At 49.4% G+C, this 23501-nt stretch overlaps 1 protein-coding gene across 1 annotated transcript in view; it reads right to left on the bottom strand.

Annotated features, from left to right (window-relative positions):
• Window positions 1–23501, bottom strand: part of MARCHF10 (membrane associated ring-CH-type finger 10) — a 225104-nt gene that overhangs the window by 90461 nt on the left and 111142 nt on the right. The window contains exon 5 of the mRNA XM_063960018.1: window positions 12629–12775. Within this exon, the coding sequence (XP_063816088.1) occupies window positions 12629–12775 (147 nt within the window). The remainder of the gene's footprint in view (window positions 1–12628; window positions 12776–23501) is intronic.

Here is a 23501-nt window from a genome sequence, read left to right as displayed (position 1 = left end):
CATCTTGTCTGTGCGGGCCCGCACTAAATGTACTGCGCCTGCCGCCGCCCCCAGCGCGCGTGCCCTCCTCCTGCAGCCCGGAGCTCCCTCCGGCCGCAGGGAAGGCACACCTGCGGGGCCCTACACTGTCATCTATAACAACCCTACTATGCCCCCGCCGCTCCCCGCCGGACTCCGGCTGTGAGGGAGGCAGCAGGGGAGACTCGTAATCTTGCGGTGCCGCTGCGCGCACACTTGCGCAATCGGCGCCACTAGCTGTGCGCGCGACCCCAGTTGGGGAGCACCGCCGGCCAAGCACCTGTGACAGGCCTCGTTTGACCCGCCGCCGCTCTCCACCCACCCCGACTCCCCTGGCCGGCATCCATCCGTGGCCTTGACAAGGGGGACAGGTGGGGAGATGGGACGGGAACCCCCGTACATCGCCCGCTCTGGCGCGCACGCGCGCGCCCGCGGGTCCCTGCTCCCTGCATCGATCCCTCACTCTCCTGAGGTGGAGGTGAAGGCCGATGCCCGGCCATCTCACCTTCCCTCCTCCGTGCCCCGCGCCTCAACCGCCGCCCTCGGCCGGAGATTAACTCCGGTCCAGACTCCTGAGGCAGGGGAGACCGGGTCCGTCCAGCTACCGCCGCGCGGGTACGCGCGCCGGTGGACGGGGAAAGAGCAGATGAGCCAGCAGGCCCAGCCGAGGCCCCGTCTTCCCCGCCGGCCGAACGGAGGGGGCGAGAGGCGGCCATCAGTCAGCACGAGTATACTTGAAGGTGAGGGGAGAGACGAGGGTAATTTAAAAGCTACCTAACCCCTATATATGTCACCCACCAAGTGAATATTAAGTTAACTAAACTGGGCACAAATTTTTTTATATCACTCACCAGAAGGCAAACTAGAAGAGAGAGACCCCTAGATGACCTATACATCCCTATATATGCTGATCTCTCCCCTATCTACCATTGGCTGTACTTTTCATAACAATTAGGTCCACACCCATCACAGGAGGTTTAACTCTCTCCATTCCTATGCCTGTCATTTTGTTCTCCTAATTTATCTATTGTATCCTAGAAAATGATAGACAGAATTTGTTTGGTTGCTATGGGTAACACCACTACTTTTCATTTTTAGAAGCTTTAGTAAATCAACCCCTATAAGTGAGAGGAGAAAAACAGAAGAAGGAAGATTTGAATATATACATATCAAAGATGTAGAACGATTCTCAAAGATGGCACAAAGCAGCCCTCAGATGTATCAAGCTCTTAAACGTCACCACATTTTGAAAAATCAAAAAAGAAAAGGAAGGAGGAATGACCCAAATTAAAGGTGCTCTAAAAAACAAAATCACTAATAAACATTAAAGTCCACGCATACATGATACAATCCTTATTGCTGTGGTAAAAAGTCCTCCTCTTGTCTGATTACCATGAGTTGGGGTATGCCTGCTGGTTTGATAACACACATTTAGTTGAATAGAAACCTTTAAGAGTATGTGCATGATATAGACCTTTTTAATAGTGAGTGAGGCATGCCCTTTATCACTTTTATTGAGCGTTCACAAGGAATTAAATCAGACCTGATCACAGCAGCAAAATTGTTCTCTAATGGGCATAACCATGGGGCAGGGACGTGCAGTCAGGGGAGGCAGTGCCTCCCCTGTCATAATGTTTAATATAATACAAAGAAGATATTTATAACACATGTTCTTTGTCCTAAATATCTTCTTTGTATTTTTCTAATCCTATTTGCTGTAAAAACAGAGCCAAAACGAGGGTGGGAGGCAGCAAGAGCTCTGCCTCCCACTGACAATGATAAAGTGGCTGAGGCTGGGGGCGGACAGGGGGCGGGGCCAAGCTGCTGGCAGAAAAAGCCCATTGAAAAATACATGAGAAGCGGCACCAGCACATCTGCCTCAGTGACAGGGACGTGCCTTCAGACCACATGAAAGCACGCCCCTGTGTCATTGCTGCTGAGCCACGGGCACTATTTCCCGCTGACGGAGCTTGCAGCTTGAGATCCGACCTCCCGCCTAAGCTTGCAGCCGCGGGTACTTAAACCCAACCGCCCACCCCCACCGGAGCTTGCAGCTGCGGGTACTATGACTAAAGCCCCCCCCCCCCCCCTTCCGGAGCTTGCAGCAGCGGGTACTCAGACAAACCAAACACCCCCCTTCCCACCGGAGCTTACAGCCGCAGCCAACAGGGGTAATCCCTGGAGCTTCCTCCATCCCTCACCGGAAATAACAGCCGCAGACAGTAGGAGTCAGTGAATTTCAGAGGAGTTGTGATAAGTGAACGCATAACCCACCCCCCCCCCCCCTCTTCCCCTTTACACCCCAGTGTGTGCCTCTCCAGCCACCAACTTTACTGCACGTCACTGCCATGGGGGGTCATTCAGACCTGATTGCTCGATAGGGGTTTTTTGCACTGCTGCGAGCAGATAGTCACCGCCCATAGGGGAGTATATTTCTGCTTTGCAAGTGTGCGAACGCATGTGCAGCCGGCCGGTACAAAAAAGTTTTGTGCAGTTTCTGAGTATCCCATAACTTACTCAGCCGCTGCGATCACTTCAGCCTGTCCGGGGCCGGACTTGACGTCAGACACCCGCCCTGCAAGCGCTTGGACAGGCCTGCGTTTTTCTAAACACTCAGAGAAAATGGTCAGTTAACACCCACAGACGCCTTCTTCCTGTCAATCTCCTTGCATTTGGCTGTGCATCTTCGTACAATCCATCGCTGGGCAACGATCTGCTTTTTACTTGTATGACGCGCCTGTGCATTGCGGTGCATACGCATGCGCAGTTCTGACCTGATCGCAGCGCAGTGAAAAAACCTAGCGTGCGATCAGGTCTGAATGACCCCCTATGTGCAGTGCAGTTGGGGCAGATGTAACATGTGCAGAGAGTGCTAGATTTTGGTTGGGGTGTGTTCAAACTGAAATCTAAATTGCAGTGTAAAAATAAAGTAGGCAGTATTTACCCTGCACAGAAACAATATAACCCACCCAAATCTAACTCTCTCTGCACATGTTATATCTGCCCCACCTGCAGTGCACATGGTTTTGCCAATTAGAAAAATGTTTGCTGCTGTGATCAAGTCTGAATTAGGCCCTAAGGGAGGCATATCATTTATGAAACACAAAGATGCCTTTCCACGCATAATCTACTATTCACTGGTGTGAGTAGGGTATGCCCTATTTGCCATAAAAAGGAAGGAGACAGCGGTTATTCAGAGTCTGGAGCAGTTTTGCTAACATAGAAAAAACTGCTACTGATAAAATTGCATGCTGGGGGCCGCCCAGCATGTGTAGTGCCGCCCAGCAATGCGATAGCAATTCAATTGCGATTGCATCACAGAAAGAAGCAAATAGAGGTCGACCCCTGTATACACCAGGCTGCGAACACAGGCACACCTCTGCCAATCACTATACGATTGCATCCTTCCGGGATACGATCGCATAATGAAAGTCCATGCATGCACTATGCGAGCGCTGCGCATGTGCAGATGGCCACAACACACCGTTTGCAATTTTTGCCAAATAGTATCCACCTCTGAATACCCCCCCATAATCTCAAAAGGAGGCAAGAGGCATTTCACCACAGCAATAAGGAATGTATTATGTATGAAGTTTGATGTGTATTAGTGATTTTGGGAGAGATGTACTAAGCCTTGGCTTTATTTGAAAAATTATAGTTAGGAGCCAATTGACTGGTACTTTATCTCTCACCACTTTATCAATCTTCAAGGCTTAGTACATCTCCCTCTTTGTATGTTAGATTGACTTTAAATTAGGTCATTCCCACTTGAATATATACATAATTTGGAGCAGGTAAAAGGGGGCAATAAATGTTTTCTTATACAGTATATATATAAGAGTTGTAACTAATCACTGCATGCAGAGTCTGGGGACAGACTTGCGCCTAGCCACCCACCAACGCCACCGCTGCTGCCCCTGCACCCACAAGAACCCACCTTCAGGACTTCCCTTTATGAAGTTCCCTCCGGAGATGGATGGCTGGGAGTTTGTATCCCCTCCTCACTGTGGACCTGTTAATATTGGCTCTCATTCCGAGTTGATCGCTAACTGCCATTGTTCACTGCGTAGCGATCATTTAAAAAAATGGCAAAACTACACATGCGTATGCACCGCAATGCGCACGCGCGGTGTATGGGTACAAAGAGCATCGTGGTTTTGCACAGGTTCTAGCGATGCTTTCAGTCACACTGGCGAACGCAGGGAGATTGACAGGAATTGGGAGTTTCTGGGAGGCAACTGACCGTTTTCTGGGAGTGATTTGAAAAATGCAGGCGTGGCCGAGCGATTGCTGGGCGGGTATCTAACATCATTACCGTGTCATTCGTCGCATCAATCTTCGCACAGAATAAGTAACTACAGGGCTGGTCTTATTTTGCACAAAATGTGTTTGCAGCCGCTCTGCTGCACAGGTGTTCGCACTCATGCAAAGCGAAAATACACTCCCCCGTGGTCGGCAACTATGCATTTCCATGGCTGCTAAAAGTAGCTAGCGAGCGATCAACTCGGAATGAGGGCCATTATTATGAAACGAGAGAAGAGCATACTACAGAGCAAGAGAAGTAGTAGAATAAGAGGACTGAAAATAAGATTTTAAACCTACCGGTAAATCTTTTTCTCCTAGTCTGTAGAGGATGCTGCGGACTCCGTAAGGACCATGGGGAATAGACGGGCTCCGCAGGAGACATGGGCACTAAAAGGTAGTGCCCATGGTATGGGTGTGCACTGGCTCCTCCCTCTATGCCCCTCCTCCAGACCTCAGTTAGAGAAACTGTGCCCAGAGGAGACGTACAGTACGAGGAAAGGATTTTGGAAATCCAAGGGCAAGATTCATACCAGCCACACCATTCACACCGTATAACATGGAAAATACGAACCAGTAAACAGTATGAAACAAAACAGTATCAGTCCGAGACTGATCCAAATTGAAACAGAACCCTTATGTAAGCAACAACTATATACAAGTCTTGCAGGATGTTGTCCGCACTGGGACGGGCACCCAGCATACTCTACGGACTAGGAGAAAAAGATTTACCGGTAGGTTTAAAATCTTATTTTCTCTTACGTCCTAGAGGATGCTGGGGACTCCGTAAGGACCATGGGGATTATACCAAAGCTCCAAAACGGGCGGGAGAGTGCGGATGACTCTGCAGCACTGAATGAGCAAACTCAAGGTCCTCCTCAGCCAGGGTATCAAACTTGTAGAATTTTGCAAAAGTGTTTGAACCCGGCCAAGTCGCCGCTCGGTAAAGCTTAATGCCGAGACACCTCGGGCAGCCGCCCAAGAAGGGCCCACCTTCCTAGTGGAATGGGCCTTTATCGAATTTGGTAACGGCAATCCAGCCGTAGAATGAGCCTGCTGAATCGTGTTACAGATCCAGCGAGCAATAGTCTGCTTAGAAGCAGGAGCGCCAACCTTGTTGGCTGCATACAGTATAAACAGTGCCTCGGTTTTCCTAACCCGAGCCGTTCTGGCCACATAAATTTTCAATGCCCTGACCACATCCAGGGACTCAGACTCCTCCACGTCCCTCGTAGCCACAGGCACCACAATAGGTTGGTTCATATGAAAAGAAGAAACCACACTGTCACAACTGAGGGCTGGTGCTGACCAGGGGGAAGCCTCAGTTGTAGAGGCTGAGGTATATGTGTACCTGGGAGGCAGTACAGGGTTCTTGGACATGCAGGGAACCTTTAGAACAAATGCCCGAAGGCGTGACCACGACAACAAGGGAAAGTTCAAAGGTTTTATTTAACACAGTTCAGAGGAATACTGATGACTTGGTACTGGTAATAGGAAACACAGTTCAGAGAAATACTTGGGATCGATGACGGAACACCGATGGTGACTTGGAATTGATGACGGAACACCGATGGTTACTTTGGGATCGTTGGTAAGCTTTGAGTGAAGCTGGGGTTCACAGATAGAAATGCACTATTGTACTTAGAAGCACAGGTGAAGCATGAAGTGATGCTGGGGAATGGCTGCTGGGAAGCCGGAGTTCAGACACAGGTGAATCAGGGTAGACTGTAGAGGGTTAATCACTGGAGTGTCGGGTTACACTGCAGAGTATAATCACCAGGGAGTCAGGCTGTACTGCAGAGAAAGTCCATGGGAGAACTGCACACTGGAATCACTGAAGACAATTGAAGCACTGACATCTTTCCACCCCAGGAACAGGATATTTATACCTGCTGGGAAGCAGGGATTGGCTGGCTGATTAACCAGAGTGCAGCTGCTGTGTAATCAGGCTGAGAGCAGAGTGCAGCTGATAGGCTGAAAGGTAACATGTGATTAGGAAAACATGGCTGCGCCCATGGTAGCTTTTAGAGGGAAAGATTGTTTGTAACTTGAATGTGAGCTTTAACCATGAAGCTGCCAGAATCACAGTAAAGAGATTTGAGACAATGAGATGCAGCGTGCTGCACACAGACAGTGCAGATGGAATCTAGGCTTGGAACACTGGGACAGTCTCAGGAGGCATTTGGAAGGTAAATACTGATAAGGAATTACCTAGATCTTGACACACCTGTTACGTTCCTGATGCTCAGAACTGGAGAGATGTTTGTGTAGAGAGTCCAGAGCACCAGGACGTGACGCTGAAATAAGGGATGGTACGGGAATAGCCCCTAGCACCCTACCTCCGTTGTTTTACCCGTGTCGTCAGTTCACGCCTGAGTGACTATGGTTTCTTGGGCCCAAGGCAGCCGCGTTTGAAGGGCGGATTAGGTCTGCCCAACTCCGATGCCCCCAGGTCTTAGAGTGAGACAAGGCGTGAACCGAGACAGGATAATAACAAGGGGACCTCTAACTAAAGCAAACAGAAGCTAGGGGCTACTAACTACCCTAAAACTAAATATATGTGCGGCACGCCGCCAAAGGAAAAGAACAACAAAAGATACCACTGTCCACTCCCCCACACGGCACCGCCGAGTTCCGGGGAGGACTGTGAAAAGCGGAAACCTCCGCAAAAACCACCAATACAAAAGTAAAACAAGGACTAAGCAGCCTAGGCCGCAACATGCGGCAGAAGCCGCTACTCACGAAACCGGGAGAGAATCCCAACAAGCGAGAACCCCCAGATGACCGCAACAGGTTCACTTGGACAGGAAGGATTCCCAGGACCGGCTTCAGAACTCCAGAACTCAGGAGCACAGGGAGCAGGATCGACCAGATACAGCTGACCAGGAACAGACGTTGCAAGGCAGGAACAGCATACAGGAAGCTATCACCGGCGAGGCTGCAGTGTACTGGCTCCCATAAAACGACCCTGCTGGCCAATGACAGGAGGGCCAGCAAGACCAGCCCCCAGACCCTAATTACTAGTTGCCGTGCAGCTGCCCTGCTGCACGAGCAACTAATCAATCCTATCTGGCAACGGGGAACGCGGTCCGCCAATGGCGTCCCCGTTGCTATGGTCCCAGCGGCTGAGGACGCCCGGTGTCCTAGCGTTGCCAGGGACCGGCGGCTACAGTACGCACGGCGTCCTGGCGTTGCTAGGCGCCGGGCAGGGAGGGAGGTGCGGCGGCCGTGAGCGTCGCTCGGAAGCAGACCGAGCGGCGCCGCGGACCGCGGCACCTAACACCACCTTAGGCAAAAATTGAGGACGAGTCCGCAACTCAGCTATATACACATGGAAAATCAGATAAGGGCTTTTGTGAGACAAGGCCGCCAACTCCGACACTCGCCGCGCCGAAGCCAAGGCCAATAACATGACCACTTTCCAAGTGAGATACTTCAATTCAACTGTTTGAAGAGGTTCAAACCAGTGAGACTTAAGAAACCGTAACACCACGTTAAGGTCCCATGGTGCCACCGGAGGCACAAAAGGAGCACCCCTTTCACAAAAGTCTGGACTTCTGGAAGAGAAGCCAATTCCTTTTGAAAGAAAATGGATAGGGACAAAATCTGAACCTTAATGGAGCCTAATTTTAGGCCCAAATTCACTCCAGTTTGCAGGAAGTGGAGAAAACGGCCCAGATGGAATTCTTCCGGAGGAGCAGTCCTGGCTTCGCACCAAGACACATATTTCCTCCAGATACGGTGATAATGTTTCGCTGTCACCTCCTTCCTAGCCTTTATCAGAGTAGGAATGACCTCATCCGGAATGCCCTTCTCCGCTAGGATCCTGCGTTCAACCGCCATGCCGTCAAACGCAGTCACGGTAAGTCCTGGAACAGACAGCGCCCTTGTAACAGGCCTTCCCTGAGAGGAAGAGGCCACGGATCTTCTGTGAGCATTTCCTGCTGATCCGGATACCAGGCCCTTCGAGGCCAATCTGGAACAATGAGAATTGTCTGAACCCCTCTTCGTCTTATGATTCTCAGTATCTTTGAGATGAGAGGAAGAGGAGGGAACACATAGACCGACTGAAACACCCACGGTGTCACCAGTGTGTCCACTGCAACTGCCTGAGAGTCCCTTGACCTGGCGCAATATCTCGGAAGTTTCTTGTTGAGGCGTGAAGCCATCATGTCTATTTGAGGCAGTCCCCACTGACTTGCAATCTCTGCGAAGACTTCCTGATGAAGTCCCCACTCTCCTGGATGCAGATCGTGTCTGCTTAGGAAGTCTGCTTCCCAGTTGTCCACTGCCGGAATGAAGACAGCTGTCAGAGCGCTTACATGACTCTCCGCCCATTGAAGAATCTTTGAGGCTTCTGCCCTTGCCACTCTGCTCCTTGTGCTGCCTTGGCGGTTTACATGAGCCACTGCTGTAATGTTGTCTGCCTGAATCAGAACCGGTCGACCTCGAAGTAAGGTCTCCGCTTGACGAAGGCCGTTGTATATGGCCCTTAATTCCAGCACATTGATGTGCAGACAAGCTTCCTGGCTTGACCACCGACCCTGGAAGTTTCTTCCCTGCGTGACTGCTCCCTAAGCTCGGAGGCTCGCGTCCGTGGTTACCAGAATCCAGTCCTGAATGCCGAACCTGCGACTCTCTAGAAGGTGAGCACTCTGCAGCCACCACAGGAGAGATACCCTGGCCCTGGGGGACAGGCGGATCATTTGATGAATCTGTAGATGTGACCCGGACCACTTGTCCAGAAGGTCCCACTGAAAAGTCCTTGCATGGAACATGCCGAAAGGAATGGCCCCGTAAGATGCCACCATTTTTCCCAGAACTCGAGTGCAGTGATGTACCGACACCCTGTCTGGCTTCAACAGGTCCCTGACCAAGCTCTGAAGTTCCTGGGCCTTTTCCATCGGGAGAAAAACCCTCTTTTGTTCCGTGTCCAGAATCATGCCTAAGAAAGGTAATCGGGTCGTTGGAACTAACTGTGACTTCGGTAGATTGAGAATCCAACCGTGCTGTTGCAACATCCTCAGGGAGAGTGAAACGCTGTCCCGCAACTGTTCTCTCGATCTCGCTTTTATCAGGAGATCATCCAAGTATGGGATAATTGTGACACCCTGCTTGCGCAGGAGCACCATCATTTCTGCCATTAATTGGGTAAAAATCCTCGGGGCCGTGGAAAGCCCAAACGGCAACGTCTGAAATTGGTAAAAACAAATCTCAGGAACGCCTGATGAGGTTGATATATGGGGACATGAAGGTATGCATCCTTTATGTCTAGGGACACCATATAATCTCCCCCTTCCAGGCTTGCGATGACCGCTCTGGGCGATTCCATCTTGAACTTGAACCTCTTTAAGTATAGGTTTAAGGATTTTTAATTCAGAATGGGTCTGACCGAACCGTCCGGTTTCGGGACCACAAACAGGGTTGAGTAATAGCCCATCCCCTGTGGAAGCAGGGGAACTTTGACCACCACTTGTTGAAGGCACAACTTTTGAATCGCTGCCAAAACTACCTCCCTCTCTGGGGAAGAAGCCGGCAGTGCCGATTTGAAAAACCGGCGAGGAGGCACCTCCTCGAATTCCAGCTTGTATCCCTGGGAAACAATGTCTATAGCCCAGGGATCCACCTGAGAGTGAGCCCAGATTTGGCTGTAAAGTCGAAGATGTGCCCCCACCGGAGCGGACTCTCTCAGCGGAGCCCCAGCGTCATGCGATGGATTTAGTAGAAGCCGGGGAGGACTTCTGTTCCTGGGAACTAGCTGTAGCTGGCAGCTTTTTCCCCTTGCCCTTACCTCTGGCAAGAAAGGAAGATCCCCGAGCTCTCTTGGATTTATGCGACCGAAAGGACTGCATCTGATAATGTGGCGCTTTCTTAGGCTGTGAGGAAACATAAGGTAAAAAAGTTGATTTACCCGCAGTAGCCGTGGAAACTAGGTCCGCGAGACCTTCCCCAAACAATTCCTCACCCTTGTAAGGCAAAAGCTCCATATGCCGTTTCGAGTCGGCATCACCCGTCCACTGTCGGGTCCACAGTGCTCGCCTGGCAGAAATCGCCATAGTGTTCGCTCTGGAACCCAGTATGCCCACATCCCTCTGAGCCTCTCTCATATAAAGGACCGCATCCTTAATATGGCCCAGGGTCAGTAAAATAGTTTCCTTATCCATCGTATCAATATCAGCAGATAAGGTATCGGTCCACGCTATTACAGCGCTACAAACCCAAGCCGACGCTATTGCCGGCCTGAGTAATGTACCAGTATGTGTGTAAATTGACTTCAAGGTAGTCTCCTGCTTGCGATCAGCAGGATCCCCGAGGGTTGCGGTATCCTGAGACGGCAGCGCGACCTTATTGGAAAGGCGCGTCAACGCTTTGTCCGCCCTTGGGGAGGATTCCCACCGTAACCTGTCCTTGATCGGGAAAGGATACGCCATAAGAATCCTTTTGGGAATCTGCAGTTTCTTGTCTGGAGTTTCCCAAGCACTTTCAAATAACTCATTTAATTCATAAGAAGGGGGAAAAGTAACATCAGGCTTCTTTTCTTTAAACATGTGGACCCTTGGATTAGATACAGCGGGGTCATCTGTAATATGCAGCACATCCTTTATAGCAATAATCATATAATGAATACTCTTTGCCAATTTTGGCTGCAACCTCGCATCATCATAGTCGACACTGGATTCAGAATCCGTGTCGGTATCAGTGTCTACTACTGGAGAAAGTGGGCATTTTTGAGACCCAGAAGGCCCCTGTGACATACGGAAAGGCAGGGCATGACCCCCTGTACATTCCCTGGACTCTGCTTTGTCCAAACGTTTGTGCAATAAATTTACATTTGCATTTAAAACATTCCACATATCCAACCAGTCAGAGACACCACACTCATGTGCTCCACCTCATCCCTAGGAGAGCCTTCCGCTTCAGACATGCCGACACGCACGTACCGACACTACACACACTCAGGGAAATCTCTAATCTGGAGATAGATCCCCCACAAGGCCCTTTGGAGAGACAGAGAGAGAGTATGCCAGCACACACCCCGCGCCAATAACCCTGGAAAAAATAACCCAGTTATAGCGCTATTTATATTATATATGTACTGCGCCAAATATGTGCCCCCCCCCCCCTTCTTTAAAACCCTCTGTCACCGGTGATCAGCAGGGGAGAGTTCGGGGAGCCAGCTTCTCAGCGTGTGCTGTGGAGAAAATGGCGCTGGTGAGTGCTGAGGGACAAGCTCCGCCCCCTCAGTGGCGGGCTCCGGTCCCGCTCTTTCAAACAAACTGGCGCGCGTTACCTCGGTGAAGCTCTGAAGTCTTCTGTCTTCCTATACTCACCCGGCTTCTATCTTCCGGCTCTGCGAGGAGGACGGCGGCGCGGCTCCGGGACGAACCGCAAGGGGAGACCTGCGTTCTGACTCCCTCTGGAGCTAATGGTGTCCAGTAGCCTAAGAAGCAGGGCCTAGCAGTTAAGTAGGACTGCTTCTCTCTCCTCAGTCCCACGATGCAGGGAGCCTGTTGTCAGCAGGTCTCCCTGAAAATAAAAAACCTAACAAAATACTTTTCTTCAGGAAACTCAGGAGAGCTCCCTGTAATGCACCCAGTCTCCTCTGGGCACAGTATCAAACTGAGGTCTGGAGGAGGGGTATAGAGGAAGGAGCCAGTGCACACCCATACCTAAAGTTCTTTTTTAGTGCCCATGTCTCCTGTGGAGCCCGTCTATTCCCCATGGTCCTTACGGAGTCCCCAGCATCCTCTAGGAAGTAAGAGAAATAAAACTATAGAGCAGATGTGTAGTTAGTGTGTGTGTCATGTTTGTCATCTTACCATAAATTGTTAGTGTGTGCAGGTGAGAGGGTAACTTTTCATTGTTGGTTAACTGTTAGGGTTGGTTAAATGGACATTCTCATAATGTTTAATCTCGAACCTTGAGAAGTAGCTCATAATGTTTATCTACATTCTACAATATCTAAGGATATGTCAGTCTTGTTAACTCAGACTATCTATCTTTTCTGTCTAAGGCCAGGTACACATATGGCCGATATCAGTTTTACTTGCCATGACAGAATAACGAGATGTGCATAATGCTTAATGTGTATGTCTGATTGCTTGCTCCCGAGGGTCGTGTTTGACCCTCGGGAGCACACAATTGGCTAATTGGCTCGTACTTTATCTCTCACAATTTTATCTCTCTCCAAACTTTAATAAATATCCCTCTAAGTCATGCAATGAGTACTACAATAATAATACACCAACATTGGTTGAATATTGATTTTGACATAGAGACTACAAAAGTAAAGTAGAGTGAGGCTCACATAGTCCCTTTGGTTTCTTAGGCTTAGATTGCGTCTGTAACACATTGCCTCGTCCTGAGGTTTCTCCTCCATATGTACCACCCAGCCTGGCAGAAAGCTGGCGTACATGTACTCTTTTCTTTTCCACCGCGATGCTTGGCTGAGAAACTAGAAATGTGAAAAATAGACAGAAAATAATAATGATTTTATTATGTAACTATATTTCTAGATCCCTGAAGCAGTATTACACCTCAGGCATGTCAGAATTGTAATCTATGCTATTGCATAATGTGTAATTTATATAAAATATTATTAAAGCAGAGATGCTATACCCCAGGCCTGCCGGGACTGTAACAGAGAGGTCCTGACTGAACACTTAATATTAACACAGTTTCATTCAAAAGTACATTTTATTTTAGATTGTACTGTAATTCAAAACTATGTGCAAATAATAAATGTCACTATAGAAAACAATCATAATATATTACTATGTAGGATTTTCTAATTTACCCTTCAACCGAGGAAGGAGAGGAGAGGCACACAGAATCTGAAGCGGTCAGGTGTTGTTCCAGGAACAAAGAAGTGAGCCTTAATATAGACTCTAGCAGTCAGATGTATCGCAGTGACGGTCACACTGCAGTTCATTTTTCCTCTATAGTATGTAAATAATACGTTATGTTTTCCATGTGAGCAACAAGCCCATTTGTATTGAGGCATAAAATACAAAGAGGATCAGGTTGTTGTAATGCCTTAGGTATAAGACATATGGAAAGACAACTTATAAGTACATCTATCCACACTTGGTCTGGGGTGATAAAGCATGATCAATGATAGCTCTTTGACAATATTGGTAGACAGGATTCAAAGACCCTATATATCACACTTTTTTCCTTAACCCCAAAATGTCACTTTTTGGACATGACTACCATTTTCAAATGTAGGGTCCAGCAGACTCCATGGTCCATACGCATAGCCTAGTCTTGAGGCCGCTCCTCCATCCCCCTACCTCATGCCTTGAACATCTCAGCTTTGCTTACATACTGCCATCAGGTTACCTCCCACTTGCTTGCACCTCATGTCATCTGTGTATCGACCCTTCCCACTAGATTGTTAACTCTTCAGAGCAGGGCCCTCTTTCCTCTTGTTATACACTGCTCAAAAAATTAAAGGGAACACTAAAATAACACATCCTAGATCTGAATGAATGAAATATTCTTATTAAATACTTTGTTCTTTACATAGTTGAATGTGCTGACAACAAAATCACACAAAAATTATCAATGGAAATCAAATGTATTAACCCATGGAGGTCTAGATTTGGAGTCACACTCAAAATTAAAGTGGAAAAACACACTACAGGCTGATCCAACTTTGATGTAATGTCCTTAAAACAAGTCAAAATGAGGCTCAGTAGTGTGTGTGGCCTCCACGTGCCTGTATAACCTCCCTACAACGCCTGGGCATGCTCCTGATGAGGTGGCGGATGGTCTCCTGAGGGATCTCCTCCCAGACCTGGACTAAAGCATCCGCCAACTCCTGGACAGTCTGTGGTGCAACGTATCATTGGTGGATGGAGCAACACATGATGTCCCAGATGTGCTCAATTGGATTCAGGTCTGGGGAACGGGCGGGCCAGTCCATAGCATCAATGCCTTCGTCTTGCAGGAACTGCTGACACACTCCAGCCACATGAGGTCTAGCATTGTCTTGCATTAGGAGGAACCCAGGGCCAACCGCACCAGCATATGGTCTCACAAGGGGTCTGAGGATCTCATCTCGGTACCTAATGGCAGTCAGGCTACCTCTGGCGAGCATATGGAGGGCTGTGCGGCCCCCCAAAGAAATGCCACCCCACACCATTACTGACCCACTGCCAAACCGGTCATGCTGGAGGATGTTGCAGGCAGCAGAACGTTCTCCTTGGCATCTCCAGACTCTGTCACTTCTGTCACATGTGCTCAGTGAGAACCTGCTTTCATCTGTGAAGAGCACAGGGCGCCAGTGGCGAATTTGCCAATCTTGGTGTTCTCTGGCAAATGCCAAACTTCCTGCACGGTGTTGGGCTGTAAGCACAACCCCCCCGTGGACGTCGGGCCCTCATACCACCCTATTGGAGTCTGTTTCTGATCATTTGAGTAGACACATGCACATTTGTGGCTTGCTGGAGGTCATTTTGCAGGGTTCTGGCAGTGCTCCTCCTGTTCCTCCTTGCACAAAGGCAGAGGAAGCGGTCCTGCTGCTGGGTTGTTGCCCTCCTACGGCTTCCTCCACGTCTCCTGATGTACTGGCCTATCTCCCGGTAGCGCCTCCATGCTCTGGACACTACGCTGACAGACACAGCAAACCTTCTTGCCACAGCTCGCATTGATGTGCCATTCTGGATGAGCTGCACTACCTGAGCCACTTGTGTGGGTTGTAGACTCCGTCTCATGCTACCACTAGAGTGAAAGCACCGCCAGCTTTCAAAAGTGACCAAAACATCAGCCAGAAAATAGGATTTTAGTACCTACCGGTAAATCCTTTTCTCCTAGTCCGCAGAGGATGCTGGGGACTCCAAAAGGACCATGGGGTATAGACGGATCCGCAGGAGCTTGGGCACACTATAAAGACTTAAACTGGGTGTGAACTGGCTCCTCCCTCTATGCCCCTCCTCCAGACCTCAGTTAGAAAACTGTGCCCAGGAGAGACGGACATTTCGAGGAAAGAATTTATAATTTAAACACAGTGAGTGTCATACCAGCTCACACCATGAACATACCGCAAAACATGGCCTTCAACAGAATACCAGCCCACGGTATGAAACCATACAGCCATATGCTGAGAGAATATGGAACACAACCTGTGTGTCAACCCAACCAATAATAAGAAACCACATGCCATGGCATGAACAACGTCAGCGATAGCCTGACAGAGAAGAAACACCACAAAGTGCAACCAAAATCAATAACTGCAGTCACAGTACGCACTGGGACGGGCGCCCAGCATCCTCTACGGACTAGGAGAAAATAAGATTTTACTCACCGGTAAATCTATTTCTCGTAGTCCGTAGTGGATGCTGGGAACTCCGTAAGGACCATGGGGAATAGCGGCTCCGCAGGAGACTGGGCACAACTAAAGAAAGCTTTAGGACTACCTGGTGTGCACTGGCTCCTCCCTCTATGACCCTCCTCCAGACCTCAGTTAGGATACTGTGCCCGGAAGAGCTGACACAATAAGGAAAGGATTTGGAATCCCGGGTAAGACTCATACCAGCCACACCAATCACACAGTATAACTTGTGATATTATACCCAGTTAACAGTATGAAATATGTCTGAGCCTCACTAACAGATGGCTCATAACAATAACCCTTTAGTTAGGCAATAACTATATACAAGTATTGCAGACAATCCGCACTTGGGACGGGCGCCCAGCATCCACTACGGACTACGAGAAATAGATTTACCGGTGAGTAAAATCTTATTTTCTCTGACGTCCTAGTGGATGCTGGGAACTCCGTAAGGACCATGGGGATTATACCAAAGCTCCCAAACGGGCGGGAGAGTGCGGATGACTCTGCAGCACCGAATGAGCAAACTCAAGGTCCTCCTCAGCCAGGGTATCAAACTTGTAGACTTTTGCAAAAATGTTTGAACCCGACCAAGTAACAGCTCGGCAAAGTTGTAAAGCCGAGACCCCTCGGGCAGCCGCCCAGGAAGAGCCCACTTTCCTCGTGGAATGGGCTTTTACAGATTTAGGGTGCGGCAGTCCAGCCGCAGAATGTGCAAGTTGAATCGTGCTACAGATCCAGCGAGCAATAGTCTGCAAAGAAGCAGGAGCACCCAGCTTGTTGGGTGCATACAGGATAAATAGCGAGTCAGTTTTCCTGACTCCAGCCGTCCTGGAAACATATATTTTCCGGGCCCTGACTACGTCCAGTAACTTGGAGTCCTCCAAGTCCCACGTAGCCGCAGGCACCACAATAGGTTGGTTCACATGAAAAGCTGATACCACCTTAGGAAGGAATTGGGAACGAGTCCTCAATTCCGCCCTATCCATATGAAAATCAGATAAGGGCGTTTGCATGACAAAACCGCCAATTCTGATACACGCCTGGCCGACGCCAAGGCCAACAGCATGACCACTTTCCACGTGAGGTATTTTAGCTCTACGGATTTAAGTGGCTCAACCCAATGCGACTTCAGGAAATCCAACACCACGTTGAGATCCCACGGTGCCACTAGAGGCACAAACGGGGGCTGAATATGCAGCACTCCCTTAACGAAAGTCTGAACTTCAGGCATTGAAGCCAGTTCTTTTTGGAAGAAAATGTACAGAGCCGAAATCTGGACCTTAACGTAACCCAATTTTAGGCCCGTAGTCACTCCTGACTGTAAGAAGTGCAGAAATCGACCCAGTTGAAATTCCTCCGTTGGGGCCTTCCTGGCCTCACACCCAGCAACATATTTTTGCCATATGCGGTGATAATATTTTGCGATCACATCTTTCCTAGCCTTAATCAGCGTAGGAATGACTTCCTCCGGAATGCCTTTTTCCTTTAGGATCCGGTGTTCAACCGTCATGCCGTCAAACACAGCCGTGGTAAGTCTTGGAACAGGCAGGGCCCCTGCTGCAGCAGGTCCTGTCTGAGCGGCAGAGGCCATGGGTCCTCTGAGATCATTTCTTGAAGTTCTGGGTACCAAGCTCTTCTTGGCCAATCCGGAACCACGAGTATAGTTCTTACTCCTCTCCTTCTTAGTATTCTCAATACCTTGGGTATAAGAGGCAAAGGAAGGAACACATACACCGACTGGTACACCCACGGTGTTACCAGAGCGTCCACAGCTATCGCCTGAGGGTCCCTTGACCTGGCGCAATATCTTTTTAGCTTTTTGTTGAGGCGGGACGGCATCATGTCCACCTGTGGCCTTTCCCAATGGTGTACAATCATTTTGAAGACTTCTGGATGAAGTCCCCACTCTCCCGGGTGGAGGTCGTGCCTGCTGAGAAAGTCTGCTTCCCAGTTGTCCACTCCGGGAATGAACACTGCTGACAGTGCTAACACATGATTTTCCGCCCATCGGAAAATCCTTGTGGCTTCTGCCATCACCATCCTGCTTCTTGTGCCGCCCTGCTGGTTTACATGGGCGACCGCCGTGATGTTGTCTGACTGGATCAGCACCGGCTGGTGTTGAAGCAGGGTCTAGCCTGACTTAGGGCATTGTGAATGGCCCTTAGTCCCAGAATATTTATGTGTAGGGAAGTCTCCTGACTCGACCATAGTCCTTGGAAGTTTCTTCCCTGTGTGACTGCCCCCCAGCCTCGAAGGCTGGCATCCGTGGTCACCAGGACCCAGTCCTGTATGCCGAATCTGCGGCCCTCTAGAAGATGAGCACTCTGCAGCCACCACAACAGCGACACCCTGGCCCTTGGAGACAGGGTTATCAGCCGATGCATCTGAAGATGCGACCCGGACCACTTGTCCAACAGATCCCACTGGAAGATCCTTGCATGGAACCTACTGAATGGAATTTCTTCGTAAGAAGCTACCATCTTTCCCAGGACTCGCGTGCATTGATGCACCGACACCTGTATTTGTATTAGGAGGTCTCTGACTAGAGATGACAACTCCTTGGCCTTCTCCTTCGGGAGAAACCCTTTTTCCTGTTCTGTGTCCAGAACCATACCCAGGAACAGTAGACACGTCGTAGGAACCAGCTGCGACTTTGGACTATTCAGAATCCAGCCGTGCTGTTGTAGCACTTCCCGAGATAGTGCTACTCCGACGAACAACTGCTCCCTGGACCTCGCCTTTATAAGGAGATCGTCCAAGTACGGGATAATTATAACTCCCTTTTTTTTGAAGGAGTATCATCATTTCGGCCATTACCTTGGTAAATACCCTCGGTGCCGGGGACAGACCAACGGCAACGTCTGGAATTGGTAATGACAGTCCTGTACCACAATTTTGAGGTACTCCTGGTGAGGAGGGTAAATGGGGACATGCAGGTAAGCATCCTTGATGTCCAGTGATACCATGTAATCTCCTTCGTCCAGGCTTGCAATAACCGCCCTGAGCGATTCCATTTTGAACTTGAACCTTCGTATATAATTCTGAACATTTTTAGCCTCTCAAAACACTCGTTTTTCAGTAGGAACATGCAACTGTGATCCCTACTACCTTGGGCCTGGTTCTGATGTAATGTCCTGACTGTTTTTATGTTAAACAATTGCAAATGTTTTTAATTGGTCACATGATGAATGATGTCATCACATACCTAGAGCAAATACTGCTAGGGCTATAAATAGGCATGCAATCTCACTCTGTCCCTACCCCTTGAAGAAGTCTGGTGTGACGAAACGCGTTGGGCTCCCTGCAGTGACCCCCTTGCCTATTTTAAAAAGCTAAGTCCTTACCTTTACATTTTTTACTTAATCCTTTACCTGTGTGTTTTAAAATTTCTTTATCTGGAAATTTTATGTATTTTATTTATACGTGCTATTAAACTGTTTGTTCAAATTCTATATTTTTTGGCTTATAAATCTTAGATTTCAGTACACTCACACAACATTGGTCGCCGGTACCCTTATCCCCCCACTGTGTACTTCGTATATAAGTGTTCAAGGATTTCAATTTTAGAATGGGTCTCACCGAACCGTCTGGTTTCGGTACCACAAACATTGTGGAATAGTAACCCCGGCCTTGTTGAAGGAGGGGTACCGTGATTATCACCTGCTGGAAGTACAGCTTGTGAATTGCCGCCAGTACTACCTCTCCTCGAGGGCAGCAGGCAAGGCTGATTTGAGGTAACGGCGAGGGGGAGTCGCCCCGAAACTCCAGCTTGTAACCCTGTGATACTACTTGCAGAACCCAGGGATCCACCTATGAGCGAGCCCACTGGTCGCTGAAGTTCCCGAGACGCGCCCCCACCGCACCTGGCTCCACCTGTGGAGCCCCAGCGTCATGCGGTGGACTCAGAGGAAGCGGGGGAAGATTTTTGATCCTGGGAACTGGCTGTCTGGTGCAGCTTTTTCCCTCTTCCCTTGTCTCTGTGCAGAAAGGAAGCGCCTTTAACCCGCTTGTTTTTCTGAAGCCGAAAGGACTGTACCTTATAATACGGTGCTTTCTTAGGCTGTGAGGAAACTTGAGGTAAATTTTTTCCTTCCCAGCTGTTGCTGTGGATACGAGGTCCCAGAGACCATCCCCAAACAATTCCTCACCCTTATAAGGCAGAATCTTCATGTGCCTTCTAAAGTCAACATCGCCTGTCCACTGCCGGGTCCCTAATACCCTCCTGGCAGAATGGACATTGCATTAATTCTGGATGCCAGCCGGCAAATATCCCTCTGTGCATCCCTCATATATAAGACGACATCTTTAATATGCTCTATGGGTAGCAAATAGTATCCCTGTCCTGACAGGGTATCAGACCACGCTGCAGCAGCACTATCCATGCTGAGGCAATTGCAGGTCTCAGTATAGTACCTGAGTGTGTATATACAGACTTCAGGATAGCCTCCTGCTTTTTATCAGCAGGCTCCTTCAAAGTGGCCGTATTCTAAGACGGCAGTGCCACCTTTTTTGACAAACGTGTGAGCGCCTTATGCACCCTAGGGGATATTTCCCAACGTGACCTATCCTCTGGCGGGAAAGGGTACGCCATCAGTAACTTTTTAGAAATTACCAGTTTCTTATCGGGGGAACCCACGCTTCTTCACACACTTCATTCACTCATCTGATGGGGGAACAAAACACTGGCTGCTTTTTCTCCCCAAACATAAAACCCCTTTTTTGTGGTACCTGGGTTAATGTCAGAAATGTGTAACACATTTTACATTGCCGAGATCATGCAACGGATGTTCCTAGTAGATTGTGTATATGTCTCAACCTCGTCGACACTGGAGTCAGACTCCGTGTCGACATCTGAGGTAGCGGGCGTTTTTTGAGCCCCTGATGGCCTTTGAGACGCCTGGGCAGGCGCGGGCTGAGAAGCCGGCTGTCCCACAGCTGTTACGTCATCCAGCCTTTTATGTAAGGAGTTGACACTGTCGGTTAATACCTTCCACCTATCCATCCACTCTGGTGTCGGCCCCACAGGGGACGACATCACATTTATCGGCATTTGCTCCGCCTTCCACGTAACCTTCCTCATCAAACATGTCGACACAGCCGTACCGACACACCGCACACACACAGGGAATGCTCTGACTGAGGACAGGACCCCACAAAGTCCTTTGGAGAGACAGAGAGAGAGTATGTCAGCACACACCAAAGCGCTATATAATACAGGGATTCACACTTCTCACAGTGATTTTTCCCTTATAGCTGCTATAATACACAATTTTGCGCCTAAATTTAGTGTCCCCCCTCTCTTTTTAACCCTTTGAGCCTGAAAACTACAGGGGAGAGCCTGGGGAGCTGTCTTTTAGCTGCACTGTGAAGAGAAAATGGCGCCAGTGTGCTGAGGGAGATAGCCCCGCCCCTTTTTCGTCGGACTTTCTCCCGCTTTTTATGGATCTCTGGCAGGGGTATTTTTCACATATATAGCCTCTAGGACTATATATTGTGATTAATTTGTCAGCCAAGGTGTTAATATTGCTGCTCAGGGCGCCCCCCCCAGCGCCCTGCACCCATCAGTGACCGGAGTGTGAGGTGTGCATGAGGAGCAATGGCGCACAGCTGCAGTGCTGTGCGCTACCTTGTTGAAGACCGAAGTCTTCTGCCGCCGATTTTCAGGACCATCTTCATGCTTCTGGCTCTGTAAGGGGGACGGTGGCGCGGCTCCGGGAACGAGCGATCGAGGTCGGGTCCTGTGTTCGATCCCTCTGGAGCTAATGGTGTCCAGTAGCCTAAGAAGCCCAAACTAGCTCCAATCAGGTAGGTTCGCTTCTTCTCCCCTTAGTCCCTCGTAGCAGTGAGTCTGTTGCCAGCAGATCTCACTGAAAATCAAAAACCTAAAATATACTTTCTTTTCTAGGAGCTCAGGAGAGCCCCTAGTGTGCATCCAGCTCAGCCGGGCACAAGATTCTAACTGAGGTCTGGAGGAGGGTCATAGAGGGAGGAGCCAGTGCACACCAGGTAGTCCTGAAGCTTTCTTTAGTTGTGCCCAGTCTCCTGCGGAGCCGCTATTCCCCATGGTCCTTACGGAGTTCCCAGCATCCACTAGGACGTCAGAGAAAAGGATTTACCGGTAGGTACTAAAATCCTATTTTCTCTTACGTCCTAGAGGATGCTGGAGACTCCAAAAGGACCATGGGGTCTATACCTAAGCTCCAGAACGGGCGGGAGAGTGCGGACGACTCTGCAGCACCGATTGAGCAAACATGAGGTCCCCATCAGCCAGGGTATCAAACTTGTAGAGCTTAGCCAAAGTGTCTGAACCCGACCAAGTATCCGCTCTGCAAAGTTAACCCGCCGAGACACCTCGGGCATCCGCCCAAGAAGAGCCCATCTTCCTAGTAGAATGGGTCTCCCCCGACTTCGGTAACGGCAATCCAGCCGTAGAACTAGCACACCGAAACGTATCACAGATCCAGCGTGTAACAGACTGCAGAGACGCAGGCGCCCCAAGCACGCTGGGAGCATACTGGACAAACAGAGCCTCTTTTTCCCCAAACTGAGCCCAACTGGCGACATAAATCTTCAAAGCCTTGACTACATCGAGAGACATTGAATCAGCCAATGCTGAAGTTACCACAGGCATCAAACTAGGCAGGTTTTTGATAAACCCCGAAAACCCTTTTCGGCAGAACTACTATCCGAGTTCTCAACTCTATCCACTTGGAAGATCAAACAGGGGCTCTTGTGAGACAAAGCTGCTACTTGCGACAACCGCCTTGCGGTCGCCCAAAAAGCAAAAGCATGACCACTCTCCAAGAGAGAAATTTTAACACAACCTTTAATAAAGGTTCCAATCAGTGAGACACAAGAAACGCAACACCATGTCAAGAGCCCAGTGTGCCAATGGGGCACCAAAGGAGGTTGGATGTGCAGTACTCCTTTCACGAAAGTCTGAACTTCCGGAAAGGTGGGCAATTCTTTTTTTTTTTTCAAAGAAAATTTACAAGGCCAAAACTGCCCTGAAACAGAGCCTAACTGTAGGCCTGCATCAACACCTGCTTGCAAAGAATGGAGAAGAACGACTCAGCTGAAAGTCTGCCGTAGGAAGCTCCTTAGATTTACACCAAGACACATATTCACGCCAAATACGGTATTAAGGCTTCGCCGTTACTTTTTTTTTAGCCTGAAGAAGTGTGGAAATGACCTCACTGGGAATACCCGATCGGACTAGGATATGGCGTTCAACCGCTACGCCGTCAAACGCAGCCGCGGTAAGTCCTGATGCACGCCCGGATCTTGCTGTAACAGTTCCTCCCATAGAGGAAGAGGCCAGGGATCTTCTATGAATAAATCTTGAAGAACTGATACCAAGCCCTCCTTGGCTAGACCGGAACTATGAGGATCGCCGGAACCTCTGTTCTTCTTACGTTTATCACCTTCAGCAGAGTGAAAGCGGAGGGGACACATAGACCGACTGAAAACACCCAAGGTGTCACGAGGGCGTCCACTGCTATTGCTTGAGTGTCCCTTGACGTGGAACCATATTCCTGAGGTCTCTCGTTGAGGCGAGACGCCAACATGCCCAATTGAGGCACTCCTCAAAGACTTATCACTTCTGTAAAACTTCTCGATGACGACAGTAGTTCTCCTGGATGGAGAGCGTGTCTGCAGAGGAAATCTATTTCTCCGTTGTTTACGTCCGGAACTAAGACTGTGTCACGTTCCGGGTACTGAGACACCATTCTCCCTTCTGGATGTACGTCCTCCATGTGCCTCTGCTGCCGCTCCTGTCTCGCTGACCGCCGCGCGCCGCTGGGCGCATGTGATTCTGCTACTGCGGCCTTCATTGCCATTG

This window comes from Pseudophryne corroboree, chromosome 3 (genome assembly GCF_028390025.1).
Source record: "Pseudophryne corroboree isolate aPseCor3 chromosome 3, aPseCor3.hap2, whole genome shotgun sequence".
NCBI classification, from domain to species: domain Eukaryota; kingdom Metazoa; phylum Chordata; class Amphibia; order Anura; family Myobatrachidae; genus Pseudophryne; species Pseudophryne corroboree.
This window is presented reverse-complemented; position numbering and strand designations above follow the sequence as displayed.